General features: G+C 44.0%; 1 protein-coding gene across 1 annotated transcript in view; it reads left to right on the forward strand.

Moving 5' to 3' along the window:
• LOC139259736 (von Willebrand factor D and EGF domain-containing protein) overlaps nt 1-26,213 on the forward strand; it is a 446,188-nt gene that overhangs the window by 417,196 nt on the left and 2,779 nt on the right. The window contains exons 22-30 of the mRNA XM_070875369.1: nt 133-228; nt 373-468; nt 9,157-9,252; nt 9,973-10,068; nt 11,826-11,921; nt 14,094-14,189; nt 16,550-16,645; nt 17,701-17,796; nt 25,093-25,190. Coding sequence (XP_070731470.1) covers nt 133-228; nt 373-468; nt 9,157-9,252; nt 9,973-10,068; nt 11,826-11,921; nt 14,094-14,189; nt 16,550-16,645; nt 17,701-17,796; nt 25,093-25,190 — 866 coding nt within the window. The remainder of the gene's footprint in view (nt 1-132; nt 229-372; nt 469-9,156; nt 9,253-9,972; nt 10,069-11,825; nt 11,922-14,093; nt 14,190-16,549; nt 16,646-17,700; nt 17,797-25,092; nt 25,191-26,213) is intronic.

Below are 26,213 nucleotides of genomic sequence, written 5' to 3' on the forward strand. Positions count from 1 at the left end.
ACCAAAGCTGGCTGCATACCTTCATAATGCCACCTTCTATCCTTGACTATTCAGATATGTGTTACAGAGGTAACAATTGTGCTTGACATTAAAAGATTGAAGTGCCCAATTCACAACTGTGATGTTTGTTAGCTATATGCAGGTACCCCTGTGGAAAGAATATGGAATGTGCCGCTCCCAATACATGTCGCTGCAAGCCTGGCTACACTGGGTACAACTGTCACATAGGTAGGAATTCTTATTTGCTTAAAAAAAACTTCTAAAAAATGTCTACGTTTTTCATAACTTTGCAGTGTTACTGTCTCTGACTGATTGACTGCAGAATATTTTATTGATGCAAGCACTAATCTTATGTTTGTTGACCTTTATTAGCGATCTGTCGGCCTGACTGCAAAAACAGAGGAAAATGCATCAAACCAGATGTGTGCGAGTGTCCCCGGGGATACAACGGCCTGACCTGTGAAGATGGTAGGAGCAGTTTGTTTCGTCTCCCTGTTCATCTGCAAAAATGATATCAGTTGTGTGCCTGTCTGTTTGTGCACCTCTCAAATTTTAGTCTATTTCTCCAACACTAAACTGGATGTTTTTTCAATAAATTTATTTTCGTGTTCTTGGATAAAAAATATGAATGTATTCTGATAATAGTGTGTGGTGTTTGTCGACAGCAATTTTTTAACACTGTTAGTGGGCCATCCTGGGAGATAAAATGGGGGCAATTGTAACCCTCCATCCGCCCCTGTCCAATGAAACCAGTTAGGGGGCAGTTAAAATGATGTGAGCAATTTACCCGCAGGCCAAGCGTTCTGATCAGCCGACTGCAATTTTAAATTGCAGGTGCCCTGGACAACCGTCTAAAATCAGCGGGAACCTTCTTTCAATATAGAGATCAGAAACATAGAATACTTTGCATCTGTTTTCACAAACGAGAGGGCGTTGCAGACTTTGCAATGAAATGTATCCCAGGCTGTTAAGAGTAGAAAAAGAGGAAATAGCACAGGCTCTGACCATCATTTTCCAGTCCTCTCTGGCTATAGGTGTGGTGCTAGAGGACTGGAGGACTGCTAATGTAGTACCCTTGGTTAAAAAGGGAGAAAGGGATAAACCTAGTAATTACAGGACAGTCAGCCTAACCTCAGTTAATGAAATTAATGAAAAAAATCCTGAGGGACAGGATAAATCTTCATTTGGAAAGATATGGATTAATCAAGGACAGTCAGCATAGATTTGTTAAGGGAAGGTTGTGTCTGACTAACTTGATTTAATTTTTTGAGGAGGTAACCAGGAGGGTCGATGAGGGCAGTGCGTATGATGTAGTGTATATAGATTTTAAGCAAAGCTTTTGATAATGTCCCACATGGCAGATTGGTCATGAAAGTAAAAGTCCATGGGATCCAGGGAAAAGAAGCAAGTTGGATCCAAAATTGGCTCAGAAGCAAGAAGCAAAGGGTAATGGTTGATGGGTGTTTTTGTGACTGGAAGGCTGTATTCAGTGGTGTTCTGCAGGGCTCAGTGCTAAGTGCCCTGCTTTTTGTGGTATATATCAATGACTTGGACTTGAATGTTAGGGGTATGATTAAGAAGTTTGCAGATTACACTAAAATAGGCTGTGTGGTTGATAATGAAGAAGAAAGCTGCGGACTGCAGGAATATATCAATGTACTGGTCAGGTGGGCAGAACAGTGGCAAATGGAATTCAGTCTGGATAAGTGTGAGGTAATGCATTTGGGGAGGACTATCAAGGAAAGGGAATACACATTAAATGGTACAACACTGAAAAGTGTAGAGGAACAAAGGGACCTTGGAGTGCAGGTTCGCAGATCACTGAAGGTAGCAGGCCAGGTAGATAATGTGGTTAAGAAGGCATATGGAATACTTGCCTTTATTAGTCAAGGCATGGAATACAAGAGCAAGGAGGTTATGCTTGAATTGAATAAAACATTGGTTAGGCTGCTGCTGGAGTACTGTGTGCAGTTCTGATCACCACATTATAGGAAAGATGTGATTACACTGGAAAGGGTGCAGAGGAGATTTACAAAAATGTTGCCTGGCCTGAAGAATTTTGGCTATGAGGAAAGATTGGAGATGCTGTCTCTGTTTTCTTTGGAACAGGGAAGGCTGAGGGGCGACCTGATTGAGATGCATACAATTATGAGGGGCCTGGATAGAGTGGATAGGAAGGACTTGTTTCCCTTGGCAGAAGGGTCAACAACCAGTGGGCACAGATTTAAAGTAATTGAGGGGAAATGTCTTCCCCCAGAGAGTGGTGGGGGTCTGGAACTCACTTTCTGAAAGAGTGGTAGAGGCAGAAACTCTCATTACATTTTAAAAATACTTGACGTGCGCAAAAAATGCCGTAACCTACAGGGCTATGGACTAAGAGCTATAAAGTGTGATTAGGCGGGATAGCTCTTGATCGACCGGCACGGACACGATGGGCCGAAATGGCCTCCTTCCGTGCTATAAATTTACCCAAAATTTCTCTGTCAGGTCCCAGTGACATCATTGGGGCCTGATTGCAATTTTAACTCTAGGCCCTGTGTGGGGAGAGCACTTGTGCTTTCCTTACCAGGCCAAATCTGTCTGGAAGTGGATCTCGGACAGAAGAGGCCCAGGAAGGTAAGTTTTCTTTTACAGCTTGCCCCTTCCCTCCCCACGCCCCCGGCAACCCACCATCACTGACCACTTACCTTAGTGCCGGGGGACCATTACTTTGCCGTCCAATATTGCTCTCCTGCCCATACGTCCAGGTAGTGAATTCCATCAGGATCGGGTGTGTGTCCGATGAAAATAACGTGAAAATGTGGCCTGGGAGCTGAAATCTCTCCATGTCAGGCACGGCACCAACATGCGAGCTTTCCACTTGCCCCCGGTCTCCCCATACACCAACCCCAGCCACCTGTAAAATCGCCCCCAGTAAGTCAGTGCATTGCCCTTTCACCCCTGTGATTTGTGTTCAAATTGAAGTTGCCAGCTGTAATGCAAAATGAGCTTGGACAGCCTGAATCCAGTTGGAATGATGAATTTCACTGTGACGTACATGTAACTAATGAAATTGTGGGAACATGTGGTTTTGAAATATGCGCATCCTGAGAATAAGGTTTTGTTAGCAATAAAAATATAACCGTCCGTTACATTGCACCTGTAATAATGATCGTTTAACATTAATGATCCAGTTAACCAGGATAAAGGTTAGAAAGTTGTTAATCCAGCTGGGAAGTGTACAATTTCTTTTGTAAATATCTCACCTACAATTTTAAAAATCCTACTTTACAGACAAGGCTGTATGTCTTAATTTTTGGCACTGCTGTCTTTGAAATCTTCCCATTGATTGAGGTTACTGACTAACCCCATACATGCAGTGAATGAATCAATTAACTGTAGTTAAAGAAAGCTGTATGAGTTCTCTATTAATAATTCCAACATTTTCTTAAGCAAATAGCGGCTATTTTTCCCTTCACGCTTTGTGAGTAGCGGTTGATCCTATTTTTGATGGGTAGGAATTCTCGGAGTAGTGTTAAACATGGATGAATAGAACATTGGTGCTTTGTACTTGCATTACAGCTCTTTTTTTGCTTAAATATAGCTCCAAATTGTCAACCTAAATTCAGAGAGATCATAAGGAGAGATGGAGTGGAAAGTGGAACAATTCACACATAGTTGGGCAGGCACATGCAAATTGAGGTCATAATGCCCGTATGTCCCATTCTCACATGCATTGATTAAGCATATGGTTTGCATCTTGTGAAGGCATGCTTCAGGTGTCTAGATTGATCTGGGGATACCCTGCAATACAGATTGTCTATGGTCTTGAGGATTGTTGTAAGCACAAATTTGCCTTACATAGAGGATTATCATGGAGGCTTAGAGATTGAAGGGTGTCGAGGGCTGCAGGGGATCAGCCGAAAGCACAACAGCAGCCTGAAGAAGATGCTGAGGACTAACAGTTACTGGCTATAAGATATATTCATGCAATCTTTGTACAGAATACCTCATAACTTCCAAATCTGGCAAGTGCATTAAAAGTCTATATTTCCCCTCTTCCCCTCATTAATATTCCATCAATTGCTTTTCTTTTGCATGCACAATAACTCACAAAGCTCCCATACATGCAAATTCATGAACGCGACTTCCAGACCTTATCAAAAAAATGGGATACATTTTCAACCTCACTGCCTGGGCAATAGAATGAAATTCAGGCGGCCTCTGTGCTCCGCTTCGCCAGATTACCATCCAGGCAATGAAGTCAAAAGTCTACCCTCATGTCTGAACATGCAATTTTAGTGCCATCATAATATTATTGACAGTGTGTGTATATATCTTGTCTACTTACCGCTGTGTTTTCCCTTAGTGTCAGTGTGTGATGTATGAACTTTTAAACTGCATCGAATACTCATAATACTAGGTGCTACCTGTGTGTGGCAGTAGTGGTCATCATCGTCATCATCATAGGCAGTCCCTCGTATCGAGGATGACTTGCTTCCACACCAAAAAGGGATGGGTTCATCGGTTTTTCAATGAATATTCCAGGTCCCGCACTACATGTTGAAGGGTGGAAGATGCCTGTGCGTGGATTTTTTTAACGTGTGGTGGCCGTTGCACACAACCACCACACGGGCTTGACAGAGCTAGGTCTTGGTTCCATGGCAAGGATTAACCAAGACTACTGAAGACCAGCTCTGCTGCACGGACCTAGTGCACGCACATATTGCAATGTGGGCTGGCCCGTACTGCCCTTAGGCGCTCGTCGCTTCTGGGCCCTGAACTCACACCTCTCTTGGGCCCTGATCACGTCGCTGCACGATCACTCGCCACTCCTGCGCCCCAACCGTGCCGCTCCTGCTGCACCTGCCCACGCTCCAATCAGCAACCTGGACCTTGGTGACGTCCAGTCCAGTCGTCCTCTTCACAGCCGTTGCTCTCCAGCATGCGCTGTACCTTGAAGTGGTATGCTCATTTGAAGGCCCCAACCTGCTGATGGTCCTTGCCGCCGTGCCAAATGCCGGGTACTGCCAAATGAAGGCAGTAGTGTGCAAACTAGTTGACTGCTGCATACCATTAGAACTCTCTTGGGACTGAGGTGACGCTCATCTCATCCAGTTAAATTCCAAAATGGACCTCTTGTACTCCCATTGTGATGATTGTATCAAACCAGTCAGCAAGCCTTTCAAAACTGGGAAGGACAACCCTCTCCAATCTGCCAAGCCAGACCTGTATGACAGTAGTCTGAGCATCCATAGAGGAAACACTGACTGCCATTAGATATTGTCTAATACAGCCCTCAGTGCATGAGGTTATACCAGCATTATTCTTTTAAACAGAGAGCCCAGAAGCTCCAAGTCACCACTCTCTTCAGTTGAAAGACAATACCTCCTGACTTTTCAGTTAGCAATGCTCTCCTCCACATGTGTCACTGCTTTTACTTTTACATACTAGTGCTCAGCATCACACAGTCCACTTCCCTCTAGCTCACTCCTTGAATCCTATCAAGGTAAACACTGGCGAGCTGGGAGGAATAGAATGAGTGATGGTATGTGCTGTGAAGTGCTGGAGGTGAAGAGGCTTCTTGCTCTGGCAGCTTGAGTGAAGGGAAAGAAGAAAGACAGATTAAAATGGTTTCCTGAGGAGCAGAGTTCTCAACACTTTCAGTAGAAGGAGTAACATGAGGATTTTATGTTACATTTTTGTGACAATTTAATGCAAGGTACCATAAGAGAAGAAACATAAGAACATAAGAAATAAGAGCAGGAGTATGCCATTTGACCCATCGAGCCTGCTCCTCCATTTATTAAGATCATGGTTGATCTGATCTTGGGCTCAGCTCCACTTCCCTGCCTGCTGCCCATAACCCTTCACTCCCTTATTGGTCAAAAATCTGTCTATCTCCACATTAAATATATTCAATGACCCAGCCTCCACAGCCCTCTAGGGCAGAGAATTCCACAGATTTATGACCCTCTGAGAGAAGAAATTCCTCGAAGAAATTCATCCTCATCTCAGTTCTAAATGGGCGACCCCTTATGCTGAAACTATGCCCCCTAGTTCTTGATTCACCCATGAGAGGAAGCATCCTCTCTGCATCTATCTTGTCGAGCCTCCTCAGTATCTTGTATGTTTCAATAAGATCACCTCTCATTCTTCTAAACTCCAATGAGTAGAGGCCAACCTGCTCAACCTTTCTTCATAAGTCAACCCCTTCATCTCAGGAATCAACCTAGTGAACCTTGAGGAACTTCCTCCAATGCAAATATATCCCTCCTTAAATAAGGAGACCAAAACTGTATGCAGTACTCTAGGTGTGGCCTTATCAATACCCTGTACAGTTGTAGCAAGACTTCCCTACTTTTATACTCCATCCCTTTTGTAATAAAGGCCAACATTCAATTTGCCTTCCTGATTAGTATGCAGGTATAGCAAGTAATGTTTTGTGTTTTATGCACAAGGACCCCCAGGTCCCTCTGTACTGCAGCATTTTGTAATTTCTCTCCATTTAAATAATAATTTGCTTTTTTATTTTTCCTGCCACAGTGGATAACCTCATACTTTTCCACATTATACTCCATCTGCTACATGTTTACCCACTCATTTAGCCTATATATATCCCTTTGCAGATCTTTTGTGTCCTCACAACTTGCTTTCCCACCCATCTTTGTATCATCAGCAAACTTGGCTGCATTACACTCGGTCCCTTCATCCATCTTATTAATATAGATTGTAAATAATTGAGGCCCCAGCATCGATCCCTGTGGCACCCCACTAGTTACCGTTTGCCAACCAGGAAATGACACATTTATCCCGACTCTCTGTTTTCTGTTAGCTAGCCAATCCGTTTTCCTTGCTAATATTTTATCCCCAACGCCATGAGCTTTTATGTGGCACCTTATCTAATGCCTTCTGGAAATCCAAATACACCACACAGTGCTCATTACATCCTCAAAGAACTCCAGCAAATTTGTCAAACATGATTTCCCTTTCATAAAACCATGTTGGCGCTGCTTGACTGTATTATGCTTTTCCAAATGTCCATGTACAGTAGACACCTCAAGTCGCTGGAGAAATATCACCAACGATGTCTCTGCAAGATCCTACAAATCCCCTGGGAGGACAGATGCACCAACATTTGCGTACTTGACCAGGCCAACATCCCCAACATTGAAGCACTGACCGCACTTGATCAGCTCCGCTGGGTAGGCCGCATAGTTCGCATGCCAGCCACGAGACTCCCAAAGCAAGCGCTGTACTTGGAACTCCTTCACGGCAAACGAGCCAAAGGTGGGCAGAGGAAACGCTACAAGGACACCCTCAAAGCTTCCCTGATAAAGTGCAACATCCCCACTGACACCTGGGAGTCCCTGGCCCAAGACCGCCCTAAGTGGAGGAAGTGCATCCGGGAGGATGCTGAGCACCTCGCATTTCATCGCCGAGAGCATGCAGAAATCGAGCGCAGGCAGCAGAAAGAGCGTGCGGCAAACCTGTCCCACCCACCCCTTCCCTCAATGACTATCTGTCCCACCTGTGAGAGACACTGTGGTTCTCGTATTGGACTATTCAGCCACCAAAGAACTCATGTTAAGAGTGGAAGCAAGTCTTCCTCGATTCCAAGGGACTGCCTATGATGATGATGACTACTGCTTCCTTAATAATGGATTCCAGCATTTTCCCAATGACAGATGTTAGACTAACAGGAAAAGAATTTCTTGTGCCTACCTACTTCTCCGTCTATGACACTTCCCAGGATTCACAATGTGTTGTCCTTACACGGAATTAGAAGTCTGAACTTTTTGAGCGCTGCCTCCTGTTGCAGCTCTGCCTGAAGGATTACAAGTTGTTTTCCCCTTGACAAAGAATGCAAAGACTAAGGAGTAGATTTTGTTCCTGTAACGTGTCTTAACTGCAGGGATCCGATGGTCCATCCTGAGTCTTTCTGTGGTTCAGTTGGCTAATGATAAGAGCTGTGGGTAGGTTTTATGTTTCTCATGTCAGGTCATTGACAATTAGAGTGTAACATCCTATAAGTTAATATTAAAGACCTGCAATTTTGAAAATTGTACAACTTAAGTGACAGCTTGTTCAGTCCAAAACGTGCAGCGACTCGAGCAAAAACTGGCAATAGAAGAAAAACATGAACAGATGGAAATAATGAAAGTGAGGATGATTTTTACTCTCTAATGTGTTCATTATTTTACCATTGCAGACTTGCTGGCCTTGGTGCAGCTCATTCACCAATACAGTAATCTTACACGCATCAATGTGTCACTGATGTAGACAAAGCCAGCAAGCTGTACCAGTGCCAAGAAGTTTGGCTACCGATGCAATTCAGTCAGATGCATTAATGAGCCTTCTTACCTTTAGCAACTTCTGTGTATTCAGTTTTCTTTTCTGTTGGTTGTTCTAAATTCACTCTTCTCATTTCACCATTTGTAAATGTAGATATAACATTGCAGTCAGCGGTCGATGAAAATAAATAAGATTGTTTTGTTCAACTGGGTGCTCAGCTTATTTTTTTTAAGCCGGAAGAGATGAACAGATTCTGAACAAGTTTTACACTAGCAGTTGCACATAGATTTCATGTGCTTTATTGATTTACATTAGATCGGCCAAATTCAAATTTTTCGAAAATGATTTTTTGTGTATGGGATAGTGAGAGAGGCAATTGTTACTGAGATTTGGAATGAGTAAATGCTACCTGTCAAATTGACATTGGATTGACAGGACATCGATGTCTCCGTGATTGCTGCCGTGTGATTGCCCCACACAGTGGGACCAATTCCAACAGTCTTTACTGCTCACAATCCACCTGCAGCCATAGAACTGACTAAAGCCATCCAATGTGTAGCCTGAGATTTTAAATGGCTCGGGAGTGTAATGTTAGGTCACAGAACTACTGAGCCACTGTAATCCCTTCAGCTGAAAATAACACTTAAAAAAATCTATGTGTATCATTTTATTACCAACAGCCCCCAACTGATTCCCTTAACAAATAATATTCCAGCAGGCAACTAAAAGGCTAAAAGATAGGTTCCAGCTGAAGGCCTTCTGTTCTGGATTTAATTTCACTGATGAAGTTAGTGAGACCAGTGAAATATGTGACAGTGTAATGCAAGTCAAAGATTCCTACAAATTCTACCCTGTATTGATGATTTGTACTTTTATGTGCAGCCCTCTGCATTCCACCATGTGAGCATAATGGATCTTGTATAACCAGAAATACCTGCTCCTGCCATTATGGGTTTGTAGGACCAAGATGTGAAACAAGTAAGTGCATTATTTGGTTTGGTATTATTCTGCACACCTAAGACATTTCACTAGGAAATTTTATGTAAGGTGGGCTTTATTAAGGAGAGGATAAAGTGCAAATCATATCCTCTTTACACAATTTTCTAGTCTCTCAATTGTCAATCTGGTATTGCATGCTAGCACTTGGCCATTGTGCTCCACTCTGGCACATCACATGACTGCTCAGGAGTACCCTGTGGTGGAGTAATATTGGTCATTTGTTCCAATAAAACATGAAGCCATAAGCAAGATCAGAAAATCTTTTCATCCTACGGCAGAGGGAAGAGATTACCAGAAAAAGTTGTTCATTTGCGTCAATTAATACCTTTAAAAAATAATTGGTTAGATGCCTGTCAAGAAAGGGGGTTGCGAGTTATAGAAATATTGCTTGGCCTGTTTGATTCATATGGGGGTTAAAAAAACAGAAATTTTGGGGGTACAGGGGTGGATGATTGAGATAGTCATCAGTGGACTCTGGAAGGAGCAGACTCAATGGGCTGTGTGCCTTTTTTTCTTTCCAAAGTTTGTTGTATTTTTCTGTTCTTATCCATTAAAACTACACAATGACACAGATTTGCTTTTCCATCATCTTGAGATGCTGAAAGTGTTTATTCTTGTGAAACTGTGAAGCCCTTCATTTTCTTCTTGGCAATAGATATGATGAATGCAACTGAAACTGAGGTTGTTTTATATTTATAGTGGTTTGCAACAGACACTGTCAAAATGGTGGAAAGTGCGTTTCCCCTGATGTGTGCCAATGTAAAGCTGGGTGGTCGGGACCCTCCTGTGAAACAGGTAAATGAACTAGAACCTTGAATATTAAACTGGAAGTATATATTTGTGAAGTCAACTTGAACTTTTACATGTCCCTGCAAAGAAAACATTTGTGAGGTTCAATTAAACATTATGGGCCCAAGTTTCCACACGATAAAAAACGGGCGCCCCTCCGAGCTGGGCGCCCGTTTTTCGCGCCTAAAACGGCGCCGGAAAAAAAACTCGCGATTCTGGAGAGCCCTGCAGCTCCTTGTCTGTTTGGCGCGGCGCCCAGGGGGGCGGAGCCTACACTCGTGCCGATTTTGTAAGTGGGAGGGGGCGGGTACTATTTAAATTAGTTTTTTTCCTGCCGGCAACGCTGCGCGAGCGCGTTGGAGCGTTCGCGCACACGGAGTGTGAAGGAAACATTGGCACTTGGCCATTTTTGTAGTTCTTTGTAGCTGTTTAATTTTTGAACATTTTTTAATAAAAGCACATTGCCATCAGCACTGAGGCTTCTTGCAGCCTTCTCACTGACTCCTTCCCCCCTCTCCCGTGGGAAGAACGGGCGCCTCCTCCCCCACCCGCGGGATGAACGGGCGCCTCCTCCCCCCCCCCCCCGCGGGAAGAACGGGCGCCTCCTCCCCCCCCCCTGCGGGAAGAACGGGCGCCTCCTCCCCGCCCCCCCGCGGGAAGAACGGGCGCCTCCTCCCCCCCCCCGCGGGAAGAACGGGCACCTCCTCCCCCCCCCGCGGGAAGAACGGGCGCCTCCTCCCCGCCCCCCCGCGGGAAGAACGGGCACCTCCTCCCCGCTCCCCCCCCGCGGGAAGAACGGGCGCTTCCTCCCCCGCCCCCCGCGGGAAGAACGGGCGCCTCCTCCCCGCCCCCCCGCGGGAAGAACAGGCGCCTCCTCCCCCCCCCCCCGCGGGAAGAACGGGCGCCTCCTCCCCGCCCCCCCGCGGGAAGAACAGGCGCCTCCTCCCCCCCCCCGCGGGAAGAACAGGCGCCTCCTCCCCCCCCCCCGCGGGAAGAACGGGCACCTCCTCCCCGCTCCCCCCCCCGCGGGAAGAACAGGCGCCTCCTCCCCCCCCCCGCGGGAAGAACAGGCGCCTCCTCCCCCCCCCCGCGGGAAGAACGGGTGCCTCCTCCCCCCCCCTGCGGGAAGAACGGGCGCCTCCTCTCCCCCCCCCGCGGGAAGAACGAGGGCCTCAGGCTGACTGCAGCATTCTCCGTGCCTGAAGCACTTTCACACAGGTAGGAAGATGGTTTATTTAATCTTTTCTTTGCTTATAAATGTTTATTCAGGTTGGATTTATTTGTATAATATTTGTAGAAGTATAAATAAGGATTTATTGTAGAATTTAATGACTTCCCTTCCCCCCCCCTCCCCCCCCACCTCGTTCTAGACGCCTAATTTGTAACCTGCGCCTGATTTTTTAATGTGTAGAACAGGTTTTTTCAGTTCTCCAAAAATCTTCACTTGCTCCATTCTAAGTTAGTTTGGAGTACGTTTTCACTGTGGAAACTTTGAAATCAGGCGTCAGTGGCCGGACACGCCCTCTTTTGAAGAAAAAATTCTGTTCCAAAGTAGAACTGTTCTACCTGACTAGAACTGCAGAAAAAAAAATGTGGAGAATTGCGATTTCTAAGATAGTCCGTTCTCCACCAGTTGCTCCTAAAAATCAGGCGCAAATCATGTGGAAACTTGGGCCCAATGTTCTGCCTTTTTAAAGGTATGATGTATATTCTCAGACAACTCAAGTAATATACTAATTAACTGGCTTCCTCATTTTGTGCAGCTGTTTGTACCCCTGTGTGTCTCAATGGCGGAAGCTGTATTCGACACAACGTATGTATCTGTCCTCATGGTTTCTATGGGCCTCACTGTCAGAATGGTAAGTTCTCTCCCTATGGCTATTAATTATTGTTTAGCACCATGCAACGGGGTTGCTGCAAATGATCTAGCCAAGTGGCGTTGTGTGCCTTTCCTTTCAACCTACAAGGTGATGCTTGGTCATGACTGAGATTGGAAAATCAATGTGGGGGGATCATTTTAATGCAGATGGACTGGGTTAAGGGTAGGGGGATTGTGTCGATCCTGGAAAAAAAGCTTTCCTCGAGATCCAATCTTAGAATTTTGTCCGACGGTCCCGTTTAGCTCAGACCCTTGAGTGAGGGAATCCGGCTATAGAACCTGACTTAGTTTTTTAAAACAATCTGGGATAGAGTTTCCACTTTGGGCGCAATCAGCAATTCCGTCGCAAATTGTGCCCCAAATTGCACCCATTTTGAAAAGTGTTTTTTTCTGTCGCGTTTCCACTTAAACTTATTTGCATGTCGACAAGCGCAAAATCTGATGTGAACCCATGCAATCGAGCAGCGTTTTAATTTTTAATTTTTGCTATCAAAAATATTCCTCAATAAATTTAAGAGTGATAACTTGGTAAAATTTGATCAATACAGCTGAAAATGGGTTTATCACAAAAAATAAGCATTTTAAATCAGTGTCAAGCTACCACCTGTGAGTAACCCGATTTTAAATCATTGAAAATTATTATTTTAAAATATACAAAACTATTTTCTAGTTAAATTGGAGTACAGTGGTCAGTCTCTTAGAAGTTTTTAAACAAATTAATTCAAAACCTTTTAAAATGTACCTGTTAGTGTTCTTGCGCCCAAATGATTAACCTTAATTTTTGGAGCCTCCTCGAAGACCTGCAAATGTGCACAATTAGCCGAATTAGCAGAAACTCCCAATGGTGATTAATTCACCCTAGGGTTGTGGCCAGCTTTGTAGGCAGGGCCTGCTTCTACCGTGATGTTTTAAAACTAGCGCAAAAGAACGCGGAAACTCAAGTTGCGCTGGACACAATTTGCGTTTAAAATTCCGCAATCTTTTGCGCCAGTTACATGATATCAGGGGAGTGTGCCAAAAAAAACAACGCAATCGAACAGAGACTCTTGGTTGATTTACTTTGTATGAAAAGCGTAAACTTTTTTGTTATTTAAAAAAAAATAATCCCGGGATGGCGGGACTGACCTATCAAGAAAGACTGGATCAACTGGGCTTGTATTCACTGGAGTTCAGAAGAATGAGAGGGGACCTCATAGAAACATATAAAATTCTGACGGGGTTAGACAGGTTAGATGCAGGAAGAATGTTCCCAATGTTGGGGAAGTCCAGAACCAGGGGTCACAGTCTAAGGATAAGGGGTAAGCCATTTAGGACCGAGATGCGGAGGAACTTCTTCACCCAGAGAGTGGTGAACCTGTGGAATTCTCTACCACAGAAAGTTGTTGAGGCCAATTCACTAAATATATTCAAAAAGGAGTTAGATGAGGTCCTTACTGCTAGGGGGATCAAGGGGTATGGCGAGAAAGCAGGAATGGGGTACTGAAGTTGAATGTTCAGCCATGAACTCATTGAATGGCGGTGCAGGCTAGAAGGGCCGAATGGCCTACTCCTGCACCTATTTTCTATGTTTCTATGTTTCTATGTTTAACTTCCCTTTTGTATTTTCTCCTGGTTTGTGTTTTTTCCTCGTATCAGCAAGTTTTAGAAAACACAGTTTATGCAGCATTTTCAAATAATCTGGTCTCAGTGGGAATGAAATGCTGATATGTCATTGAGTAACTTCTATAGAAATCCAGTGTACATTTCCATTTTTTTAGAAACTAGGGTGAGGCTGCTTAAAGGAATTATTTCAGGGGCGGTAGCCAACAACGCCACACATGAAAAATCACCTTTTAACATTAGCTCCGTTACTTTCCATAACAAACTTTCAGAATTTTAAAATCAGCACAGCGAACATACCAAGCAATCGAACTCTGAGTTTGAATTGGAACGGTGAAGCCACAATTGAACAATGAAAGTCCAGTTCCGAGCCACAGAACAAATCCATCCACCTGCAATAGAAAGTCGGAGGTTTAAAATATGCTTATTTTAATGTGTATAAATAATAATTGTGTAACAGTATTGCTTTGTCTGAAATGTATTTTTATAGCACTGAAGGAGTCTGAATGGAAGTACCTATGGTAACAGTAAAATCCAATCTCTTCCTTTGCAGCTGTTTGCAATCCCCCCTGTAAGAACGGTGGGCACTGTATGAGAAACAATGTGTGCTCCTGTCCCGATGGTTACACAGGAAGAAGATGTCAGAAGAGTGAGTTCTACTCTCCTCTTATGCCAAATGTTTTTAGAGACAGAGTCAATCAGCTTTTATACCATCAGAAAGATTTAACAATCTGATCTTTGATCTAAAACTATAGGTCAGCTTAATAGCAAAAGATGAGCTGGTAATACTTGTTTGTTGCAATCATACTCTTTGCTTTCATCTCATTTTGATGCAATTTTGTAGCAATGTCAAAAGACATTAAAGGCTAGAAATTGTGTTGTGCCCCATCTGGGGCGATAACATTTGCGGGGGCGCAGAAGTATCACCAGGCGCTAAATATTTGAATCTGACGGGAACTTCCACTTTTGCGCTCCAAGAGGGAAGTGGAACGCTAAATCAAGTGCTACCGCTTCCCTTAGAGTGCTAAAGGGAGTGAGAGGGGCGGTATCGGCACAGCGCTGCAAAATGTTCTGTGCAGCATGCGTGATATTAAAGGGAAGGGTCAATGCTACGTTCAATGAAGGATAAGACTGTGTATCTTCATCGACGGCACCTGCGATACACGCATAGCAGTCCGAAGCACTCCGAGAGTGCAGGGCTGAACAATCGCAGGTTTCAAAGTAATCAAAATGCAGCATACTGGGGACATAAATAAAATTTGGCATACCTGACCACCACTGCCTTTAAGTATCACTCCCCAAGCGGCCAGCCGAGGTGATAATGCCTTCTGCAGCTGTCGATGTTGACACCTGGCGATGCTGAAGGGGGCAGAAGCAAATTTTACATCCGGGGCACTGCGCACCAGATGATGTCACGATCTCTGCAGCGCAGGAGGTCGAGGCAATTAGTTTTAGTACCAGCAAATCCGACAGGGAAGTTCGCGGGCGTTGGTGATTTTTCCACGCTTTGTCAGTAACTCCTTAGCGCCCCGTTACCGCCCCACGGAGGCGCTAATGGGAGGCACAAAGGCAGCCAATTTCTCCCCCTTAGCATTTTATTTTTTTACTAAACAAAGGAGTGCCTGCCTTCCCTTTAGCTTTCGGGGTTAGGATCGTGCTGCTCCTCCTGTGTCGACTGCCTCTCATTCTGGTGACGGACAAGGGGCGCATGCTCCTCCTGTCTCAGCCTCAAGACCAATCAGAACTATTCACACTCTGCATTTGAATACTATTTGAATCATATCACATGGTAATCCAGTTGGATTTCTGCATTAGGTGTCCACGATACCAAAGGTTAGATTTTCCAGCCATGCAATTTGTACCACTGGTATGGCACTGAAAAGTCATGAAGAAGATGGGAGATTGGCATCCCTTTTGGTGAATCCCAATTACATTAGTGCTGCATATGATTTTCTTGCTGGTGCCTTAGGCTGTGGTTTCACACAAAATGTGCAAGAGCTTTATTGAGGTCACAATTCCAATACAAAGGAAGAGGTTTTACCTGATGGAGCAATTATAGTTGATGACACCGCTCTATATCTTTCTCTCTGGTAATCCAGACCCTATGAAGATAGTTTCCCATGATAGGTACATCATTGCCTTTGAATAATTTATTGGCTTCTTGGCAGGTGTGACCAATCAGACTTTGGAGGTTGATGGCCAACCTGTCAGCATACAATGTACGATGATTGGGGTGTTTGCAAAGAACCATCCAACCAGGTTGCATCATACCTGGAACATCAGATCTGATATCACAGCCTCCCCTGAGCATAGGAGTCACTGGAGCATTCATCGTTTGCCAAATCGAGGTGTATGCACCTCTGTCTGCAGATGCAAATTTGCAAGTACCAACGGTTGAACACAGAACATGGCCTGCCTGGCATGCATCTGTCGGTCCTCCTTCTTCCAAAATGTTCAGGTGGAGGAATTTCCAGTGGTGACAGTATCAAACTGGGGGTAAAAAAGGCAACAGAGCAATTATCACAAAGGCTCATAAAAGCTTAAGTTGAAGCAGGCAAAACAAACATAAATAATGAATGCAGAAATGACCTTAAAATTATTGAATGAATATTTAACTAGGGACTTCAATCTTCCATAATTAGATCAGAACCGAGCAACCCGAGACAGCCATTATATAAGGGCATCATTACGACCTGGTACTGTACTACTGATAGGGCTGCAAATGATGAAAGAGGTGATATGATGTTGTTCCAGCACATTTGAATATTATTATGAAATTCCTGCCTATTTTTGGAACAGTGACTAAAATCGGCCTGATAAAGTGCCACTCCAAATTGGATGCATGGAATCACTTACTTCAGTTTATTTTTGATATGCCATTGCGTTTGCTGCTTATCATTTCTTTTACAAAGACCAGGTAAACAGATTGACATCCAGCCACATTGCAAACCTGGGAGACAAATGGTCTTTTACAATTTGAAACCTTTGTCCAAACTCTCCTTCCTGCAGGTATCTGTGAGCCAATGTGCATGAATGGAGGGAAGTGTGTGAGCCCAGATATTTGTGACTGTCCATCAGGGTGGAATGGGAAGCGATGCAATCGACGTAAGTACACCCTGGAATGGGTAGGAGTATAAATAACACAGGATTTGATTAAGCTAAATCAGATTTTTAAAACTGCAATTGATTTGGTAGAACGTGATAAAAATTCAGGAATTTAATAACCACAGAAACAAATTGTTCGGCCCATCCAACCTGCGCCTGTCTATTTCTGCACAAGCCATCTAGTCCAATCCAACTCACCTTCTCACTCCGCGTACCATATTATATCCTTCTTTTTCAAATTCCTTTTCAAAATAATTTATAAAGTCTGCTTTAACAACTGTTCTGTGGCAGTGAATTCTATATCTCACCACCGTCTGTGTAATGGGAGCAAAATTGTCCAGTGCCCCGATTGGAGGCGGTAATCTTTTGGGGCCGGAACCTTTAGCACCCGGCACAGAGGTCCCGCCCCTGCTGTGGAATTGCCCTGACCGCCCCTCAAAGTAAGTGGCACGCATCCTCGCGTGCGCCACTTCCTTTGGGGGCGGTAACCGGGGTGCGACTGGAGCGCTTCAACACCCCTCCCCCTCGATTAAAGGGGAGGGTCTCTGCGCACTCTGCAAGACCTCTGATGGCCTTCAATAGGCCACCAGGGCAGCATGTGACCGGACCTGCAGTCCCGCACCCAAGACAGAGTGCCAGGCTGCACGATGGCGGCCCGGACCACGGTAGGACCGCCATCTTTGAGCCGACCTGAGAATCACCAACAAAAAAAATGGCGGCCTGGGTCGGCCTCCCCCTCCCCCCCAGAGGCGCTAACGGGGCTGTAAAAAGGGGCAATTTCGCCCAGTTTTCTAATCTTCCCTTTAATTCTATTTGTGATTTGTTAGCTCTCGTAGTAGTCTCACCAACTAGTGGAATCAATGTACCACTATTTAACTTATCATAACCTTGAAGCCCTTTTTCAAGTCAACCATTAATTTTCTCAGCTCCAGTGAAAAAGGCCTAACTCTTTCAAGTGGGTTTATAACTTCAGATTTTGGGTTCGCTCAATAGCACCAGAGTTTATATTTTTAATCTGCATTGAATGGATTTTCAATTACTACTTGTGCACACAGCGATTTGTCTGCAAAAATGCCAGAATGATGGAGAATGTGTGGGACCGAGTACCTGTCATTGTCAGCCAGGCTGGGAAGGAATGCTGTGTCAGAACTGTAAGTAGCTGAAACTAGTCTACAATCAATGTAATAGCATTTTGTGTCACCAGTGCTGCCTGTTTTTCATGTAACAACCCTTGAACATAGATTCTTAATATCTTTGTGATGTGAAAAAAAAGATCCTTAACCTCTGTAAAACTGGATGCCTGACTCTTATTAATCCCTGCAGTACTTAGTGTGGATTCGAGTCTACCTAAACTCGTCGGTCTCTGCAATTTTCATGGATCCAATCTGCCTAACCTGCAGAACCATAGAAGCTTACAGCGCAGAATGTCAGTCATCACCATCTTGCCGATACGAACTCTTTGCCCTAACAATTCTAAATTAATCCTAATGCCCTGCTCTCTTTCCATAGTAACGTCTCTTCTCCATTACAAATATTTATTTAATTTTCCCTTAAAAGCAGCAATGCTCTCTGCCTCATCCATTCGCTGTGGTGAAGTGATCCATCGAAATTTCTCCTAACCCCACTCCTCAGTAATAATTTTACATTGATGACCCTTTGTCACTAACTCCCCAACCAGTGGAAATAGTAATTCCCAATTCACTATTAAAGCTCTTACAAATCTCTATTAAATTTCCTATCATCCACTGCAGTAGAAATTGTCCCAGTATCCAAAATCTCCTCATAACTAGTTTCTTCCAGAGCCAAGTCCACGGCACCACAGGTGGCTCAGCTGTACGGGGTTCGGGGGTAGAACAATAATGGTAGGGGATTCGATAGTTAGGGGAACAGGCGTCTGCGGCCGCAGACATGACTCCAGGATGATATGTTGCCTCCCTGGTGCCAGGGTCAATGATGTCACTGAGCGATTGCAGAACATTCTGAGGGGGGAGGATGAACAGTCAGAGGTCGTGGTCCATTCCGGTACCAACGACATAGGTAGAAAGAGGGATGAGATCCTGCAGGCAGATTTTAGGGAGCCAGGAAAGAGATTAATAAGCAAGACCTCAAAGGTAGTAATCTCCGGATTATTCCCGGTGCCACGAGCTAGTGAGTGTAGAAATAGGAGGATAGAGCAGATGAATGCATGGCTGGAGAGATGGTGCAGGAGGGAGGGCTTCAGATTCGTAGGACATTGTGGCCGATTCTGGGGAGGTGGGACCTGTACAGGGTTGTACCTCAACAGAGCCGGAACCAATGTCCTCATGGGGGGGAGGTTTGCTAGTGCTGTTGGGGAGGGTTTAAACTAATTTGGCAGGTGAATGGGCACCAGGATGTAGAAAGGAGAAACAAATTGCACAAAGGATTGATGGGACAGATAGCATAGAGTAAGAAATAGTATGGTATTAGATGGGGTCACAATAAGAGAGAATACAAGAAGGTCTAAGATAGGATTACAGTGCATGTGTTTAAACACATGAAGCATGGTAAATAAGATTGGTGAGCTGCAGGTGAAAATAGCTACTTGAGAATATGATGTCATTGCGATAACAGAGATCTGGCTCAAAAAAGGGCAGGATTGGGTTTTAAATAAGGAAAAATAGGGAAGGAACGAAAGAAGGTGGGTTGGCAGTATTAGTTAAAGAGAATGTTACAGTGCTGGAGAGAAAGGATGTTCTGGAGGGGTCATTACATTTCCGGCCCAACGAGGAAGGAGGCATTGCTGGATCTGGTTCTGGAGAATGAGGTGGGTCAAGTGGAGCAAGTCTCATTAGGGGAACATTTAGGCAACAGTGATCATAGTATCAGAAGATTTAGATTAGCTTTGGAAAAGAATAGGGAAGAATCTGTAGTAAAAATACTTGGTGGTAGGCAAATTTCAATAAGTTGAGAATGGTTCTAGCCTGGGTAAATTGAAATCAGAGATTGGCAGGCAAAACTGTAATCGAACAATGGGCTGCCTTTAAAGAGAAGATGGTTCGGGTACAGTTGAGGTACATTTCCACGAGGGGGAACTGTAGAGCAGCTAAAGCCAGAGTTCCCTGGATGGACAAAAGAGATATAGAGTCAGATGAAGCAGAAAAAGAGCATGTCTGACAGATGTCAGGTTGAGAATACAATTCAGAATTAGGCTGAATATAGAAAGTTAGAGGGGAAGTGAAAAAGGAAATAAGGGGGACAAAGAGAGAGTATGAGAGCAGATTGGCAGCAAACATAAAAGGAATCCAAAAGTCTTCTTTCGGCATATAATTAGCAAATGGGTAATAAGTTAGTCAGACATGACCTTCCCTTAACAAATCCGTGCTGACTGTTCTTGATTAATCCATGTCTTTCGAAATGAAGATTTATTCTGTCCCTCAGAATTTCTTCCAATAATTTTCCCACCACCGAGGTTAGGCTGACTAACCTGTAATTACTTGGTCTATCCCTTTCTCCATTTTTAAAGAAAGGTACAATGTTAGCAGTCCTCCAGCATCAGAGAGGATTAGAAAATGATGGTCAGAGTCTCTGCTATTTCCTCTTTTGCTTCTCTTAACAGCCTGGGATACATTTCATCCGGGTCTGGGGATTTATCCACTTTCAAAGCTGCTAAGCCCGTTAGTACTTCCTCTCTCACTATTATTAAAGAAGCAGTAGCAGGACATTTGGAACAGCAAAATTCGGTCAGGCAGAGTCAGCATGGATTTATGAAGGAGCAGTCATGTTTGACAAATTTGCTGAAATTCTTTGAGGATGTAATGAACAGGGTGGATAAAGGGGACTCAGTGTATTTGGTGCATTTGGACTTCCAGAAGGCATTTGACAAGGTGCCACATAAAAGGTTACTGCACAAGATAAAAGTTCACGGGGTTGGGGGTAATATATTAGCATGGATAGAGGATTGGCTAACTAACAGAAAACAGAGAGTCAGGATAAATGGTTCATTCTCTGGTTGGCAACTAGTAACTAATGGGGTGCCACAGGGATCAGTGCTGGGACCCCAACTATTTACAATCTATATTAACGACTTGAAAGAAGGGACTGAGTGTAACGTAGCCAAGTTTGCTGATGATACAAAGATGGGAGGAAAAGCAATGTGTGAGAAGGACACAAAAAATCTGCAAAAGGACATAGACAGGCTAAGTGAGAGGGCAAAAATTTGGCAGATGGAGTATAATGTTGGAAAGTGTGAGGTCATGCACTTTGGTAGAAAAAAATCAAAGAGCAAGTTATTATTTAAATGGAGCCTGACACTGATTTATCTTCTAGTAGCCGTTTCCAATCCACTTTGGCTAAATTCCATTTCAACTCAACAAAATTGGCTTTTCCCCAATTGAGAACTTTTATTCCTGGTCTATCTTTGTCCTTTTCCATAACTACCCTTAATTTAACTGAATTATGATCACTAGCATCCAAATGCTCTCAGATTCATTCCCTAAAACCATCCAGAAATGCCCCCTCCCTTGTTGGGCTTGTTACATACTGGATAAAAAAAGTTTTCCTGATTTCATTTTATGAATTCCATACCCTCTATACCATTCACACTCATTTATCCCAATTAACATTAGGGTAGTTGAAATCCTCTACTTTTACTACCCTATTGTTTTTGCACTTCTCAGAAATTTGCCTACATATTTGCTCTTTTATCTTCCTCTGATTGTTTGGGGTCTACAGTACACCCAGTCGTGTGATCGTCCCTGTTTTGATCTTCAATTCAACCCATATGGCCTCATTTGATGATCTTTCTAACATCCCTCCTCACAGCTGTAATTGTTTCTTTAATCAATACTGCGATCCCTCCCTCTCTATCCCATCTGAAAACCCTGTAACCAGGAATGTTGAGGTGCCATACTGGCCCTTCTTTCAGCCATGTCTCAGTCATGGCTCTAATATCGTACTCCCAAGTGTATATCTGTGCTCTCAGCTCATCTGCCATATTTCCTATACTCCTTGCATTGAAGTATATACCATTTAGCACTGCCAAACTCCCTTGTTGTCTATTTTCTAGCCCTCTTTTCCTCTTGTCTTTCAAATTCAGTTTCTACTTTTTTGCTTTCCAATTTCAGCTCTGCTTCTCTCACTTCTGAATCTATTCTCAGGTTCCCACCCCCCTGCCAAGCTAGTTTAATCCCTCCCCAACAGCACTAGCAAACCCACCAACCCCCCCTCCCCCCACCCCCTCCCGCGAGGGTATTGGTCCAGGCTCTGTTGAGGTGCAACCCGTCCGGCTTGTACAGGTCCCACCTCCCGCAGAAATGGTTCTGATGCCTCAGGAATCTAAAGCCCTCCCATCTGCACCAATTCTCCAGCCACGCATTCATCTGCTCTAGCCTCCTATTTCTGTGCTCACTAACATGTGGCACCGGGAGTAATCTAGAGGTTACTTTTGAGGTCCTGCTTTTTAATCTTTCTTCTAACTTCCTAAACTCTGCCTGCAGGACCTCATCCCTCTTTCTACCAATGTCATTGGTACCGATATGGACCACGCCCTGTGGCTGTTCACCCTTTCCCACAAAATGCCCTGCAGCCGCTCAGTGACATCCTTGACCCTGGCACCAGGGAGGCAACATACCATCCTGGAGTCACGTCTGCGGCCGCAGAAATGCCTGTCTGCTCCCCTAACTAACGAATCCCTTACCGCTATTGCTCTTCCACTCTTCTTCCTCCACCTGTGCTGCTAAGCTACCTGTGGTGCCATGGACTTGGCTCTGGCTGCACTCCCCAGAGTAATCATCGCCCCCACCAGAATACAACAGAATACTGTTTGGAGAGCGAGATGCACTCAGGAGACTCCTGCACAATATGCGTGGTCCTCCTCTTCTGTCTGTTGGTCACCCATTCCCTCTCTGCCTGCACACTCTTAAGCTGCGGGGTGGCCAGCTCTAGAACTGTGCTATCCATAAAGTTCTCAGCCTCGCGGATGCACCGCAGTGACTCCAGCTGCCGCTCAAGCTCCAAGACCCGAGCTCAAGCTGTTGTAGCTGGTGACACTTCCTGCACATGTAGTCATCCAGGCAGCGACAAGCATCCAGGACTTCCCACATGGCACAGGATGTGCACACCGTGGGAGTGAACAGCCCTGCCATGCCTATATTTAATAGACTAAGAACTAAACTATGAACTATGAAGTATTTGACTATGAAATAAACTTTAAAACTTTTTTAAAAAACACTCACCAATCAGCTCCTTCCCTTGTCCTGATGTCACTTTATTTACTCTGATGTCACTTTTGAATTTTGCCTCTGTTGAGTTGCTCCCAGCTCAGCCTACACTCCACGCTCCTTTTACCGCTGCTGCCACTCTTGCTCTGCTCCCACTAAGATCTCGCTCAGGTCCGCTGCCTCCTCCGGTCTCGGGCCTGCACTCCACGCTCCTTTTATCGTTGCTGCCGCTCTCGCTCTACTCCCGCTTCACAATGGAATGGTGGGAGGAGGCTCATGTGAAGTATAAACACATTGTCAGCTGTGGCTCAGTGGTAGCATACTTGCCTCTGAGTCAGAAGGTTGTGGGTTTAAGTCCCACTCCAGGGACTTGAGCACATAAATCTCCAGTGCAATGCTGAGGGAGAGCTGCACTGTTGGATGTGCTCTCTTTTGGATGAGATGTTAAACAGAGGCCCTGTCTGCCCTCTCAAGTAGATGTAAAAGATGCCATGGCACTATTTTGAAGAAGAGCAGGAGGGTTATGCCGGTGTCCTGGACAATATTTATCCCCTAATCAACATAACAAAAACAGTTTATCTGGTTATTATCACATTGCTGTTTGTGCGCAAATTGGCTGCCACATTTCCCACATTTACAACAGTGACTACACTCCAAAAGAACTTCATTGACGGTAAGGTACTTTGAGACATCCGGTGCTTATGAAAGGCGCTATAGAAATGTAAGTCTTTCTTTCTTTCTGGACCTGTTGGGCTGAATGGCCTGTTTCTGTGCTGTAAGTAAGTTGTAATAGTTCATGATACTTTGTAAATCAGAACTTCAGGGTTTGTCCTGATCTGGAGCTACAGTGCTTCCTGAGAGCATTGCTTTGGGACTTTCAATAGGTGTCATGTTTTTATTTTTTATTTTACATAGCCTCCAGCACTAAGCTTCTAAAATGTAGTTCCATCATTGGCCAAGTGTTTCATTGTGCTTAAGAAACTCATTAAAATGTGAGCACTTGTGAACTTTACTGATACACTTTGCCAGTAATATACCAGCAGTATTTTTTTGCTCTTGTACCACTTTGGGGATAGGCTAGGTCAAAGAGGTGTACATTAAAATGCCGGCACAGCACTTGATTCACCGCTCTCCCATACTGATAACTCAGCTGCAGTCGAAGTCGTGAACCCTTTTGATGACAGATGGAGAATACAACCTTACTGTGTGACACCAAAACCTCATGTAACTAAAATGACTGTGCAATGGATACATTATTTACACACAACTTTTTAAAAAGTTTTATTTTTTAATTTCTGGATTTCTTTAGCCAGTACTAATACTAGTGAAAGTAAATAGGAGGAAAAGTGCTGGGAAGAATCTTTTATTGGGAGAGCAGGTCCTGTTAGGGAAGCAGCAGCTACTCTTTCTCCACTCACAGCTTTCCGAACTGCAACTGGTATAAGTGGGTTCCCAATGCAGCAGGAACATGGATGTCAAATCTACAATGAATTTCAGTGCCTGTGTTTATAAGGCCACACACCCCAACCTCTCCATGAAAGTAACTATCAAACATATTGAAGATTATATTTGAGCGATACAGACCAGGTTTGGTCACCAGTCTGTCAGTTGATTTCAACCAAGTGATAGAAACACGATGGCAGGGAAAATTGGCCAGGGTTCTCTTTCGTGAACGCTGTACTACAATAATTGCAGACAATGCAGGTTTGCGGACACCGGATGACGACAGGATCAGGCTCAGCTGAGAGAGTCTTACAGTTAGCCCGCCGGCACTCACAGTCTAGCCTCACACGTAACTTAAGTGAGGTGCTGGAAAGCGAGTATCCCACTGTGGAACAATACTGCAGTAAGGAAGTCAAATACTTTTCTTTAAAAGTGAGGGAGGATAAAGTAATAATCAGGAGGTTGTATAATTTGAACAATGGAATATGTGAATCCTCAAAAATTTTCCCCTCACGACTATCAGCATCATGCTGTCGCGGTGGAGGGTGGAAGCACTGATTAAACCCAGAGAACACAAGACCAAATTTAAGGAGCAATAGATTAAAAACAGACAAACAAGAGGAACCAATCAGACAAAACAACAATCAATCTGTCCCTATTAATTTGTACCCAAAGTAAGTCTTAGTAAGATTTGTGATACATTTGTGTCTGAAATATATTTTGAATAGTAGAAAGTTTTATTCCTTGTCTTCTGATCTAACTGTGTAAGTAACCCTCTCCCATGTGGAAGCTTAGCTTCATTTTTGTTCCTAATTATGTTTCCAGCTATCTGTGAGCAGAAATGTTTGTTTGGAAGTAAGTGCATCAGACCGAATGTGTGCGCCTGCAGGAGAGGATACATGGGATTGGCCTGCGCCAAAAAGGTAAAGCTGGAAATCACTTAATGAAAGTGTTTTAGACATAACCGAGTTCTGAATGGAATCTCCATCCCACTGGTGGGTTTAAAATGTTTGGGGTTCCATAAACGGCAAATCACCATGATTTACGCAATTTTTAGCGGTCCCATTTATTCTTCTCCCACTTTTTAATTTACTTGGTACCTCTATATGTAGCCCATGTCCCATGCTGCACACCACTCACTGGCTCAGTTCACCAATGAAGAAGAGCCAGTTGGGTGACGTACTGGAGGGCTACAAGTACCCCAGAGCCATAGATGTGTATGGCTCGCTGACTTTAGTAGAGAGGGATAGAACATTTTGGAATTGTTGTTTTAATCCATTGAAAAAAAATCAGGCTCCAGTAGATAAAACACATGCTACAATGGAATTTACCATTAATGGCAACAGAAAGAAAAGTCTGCCAAGAAAAATCCCACTAAACTGATTGTCTAGCAAAGTTACTGCCTTATTGGGTGTTTAAATCCAAATTAAATCCTCATGAAGCAAATGTATAGTATAGAACCTTTGTTTCTGTTATTTGCCAAACTTTGTCACCATGATTAAGAAGTACATTTTTAATAATCTTTTTCTGAAGATTATAGTTAATCATTACTTAATGTTTAATTAAGAAAAATCACAGCAGAGCTGCAAATATTCATGCATTACCAGCAGTGAGGCATATAGCTAAAACAGTGTAAATCACAATATGTATAATGTTGCTGCGTTCAGACAGTGAGCAACATGGAATCACATTTCCTTTTCTTACTGAGTTTCCAACTAAATGAGACTTGACAAGCCTGCAATATTTGTTAACATCCAAACTAGTATCCAGGGAAACTTTACCCACACATATCTAACATGTGGTAACTATTTTTATCTTTACAGCAGGTTTGATAATGTATGTACTTGAAGTGTTTGGTGACAAGCATTCACTTTCTGGCTCTGAATTTTGAGTATCAGGAAATTTATCCCAATAACCAGCCGTCTACTCTGTAACTCCAACCCCCC

This window comes from Pristiophorus japonicus, chromosome 3 (assembly GCF_044704955.1).
Source record: "Pristiophorus japonicus isolate sPriJap1 chromosome 3, sPriJap1.hap1, whole genome shotgun sequence".
Lineage (NCBI taxonomy): Eukaryota > Metazoa > Chordata > Chondrichthyes > Pristiophoridae > Pristiophorus > Pristiophorus japonicus.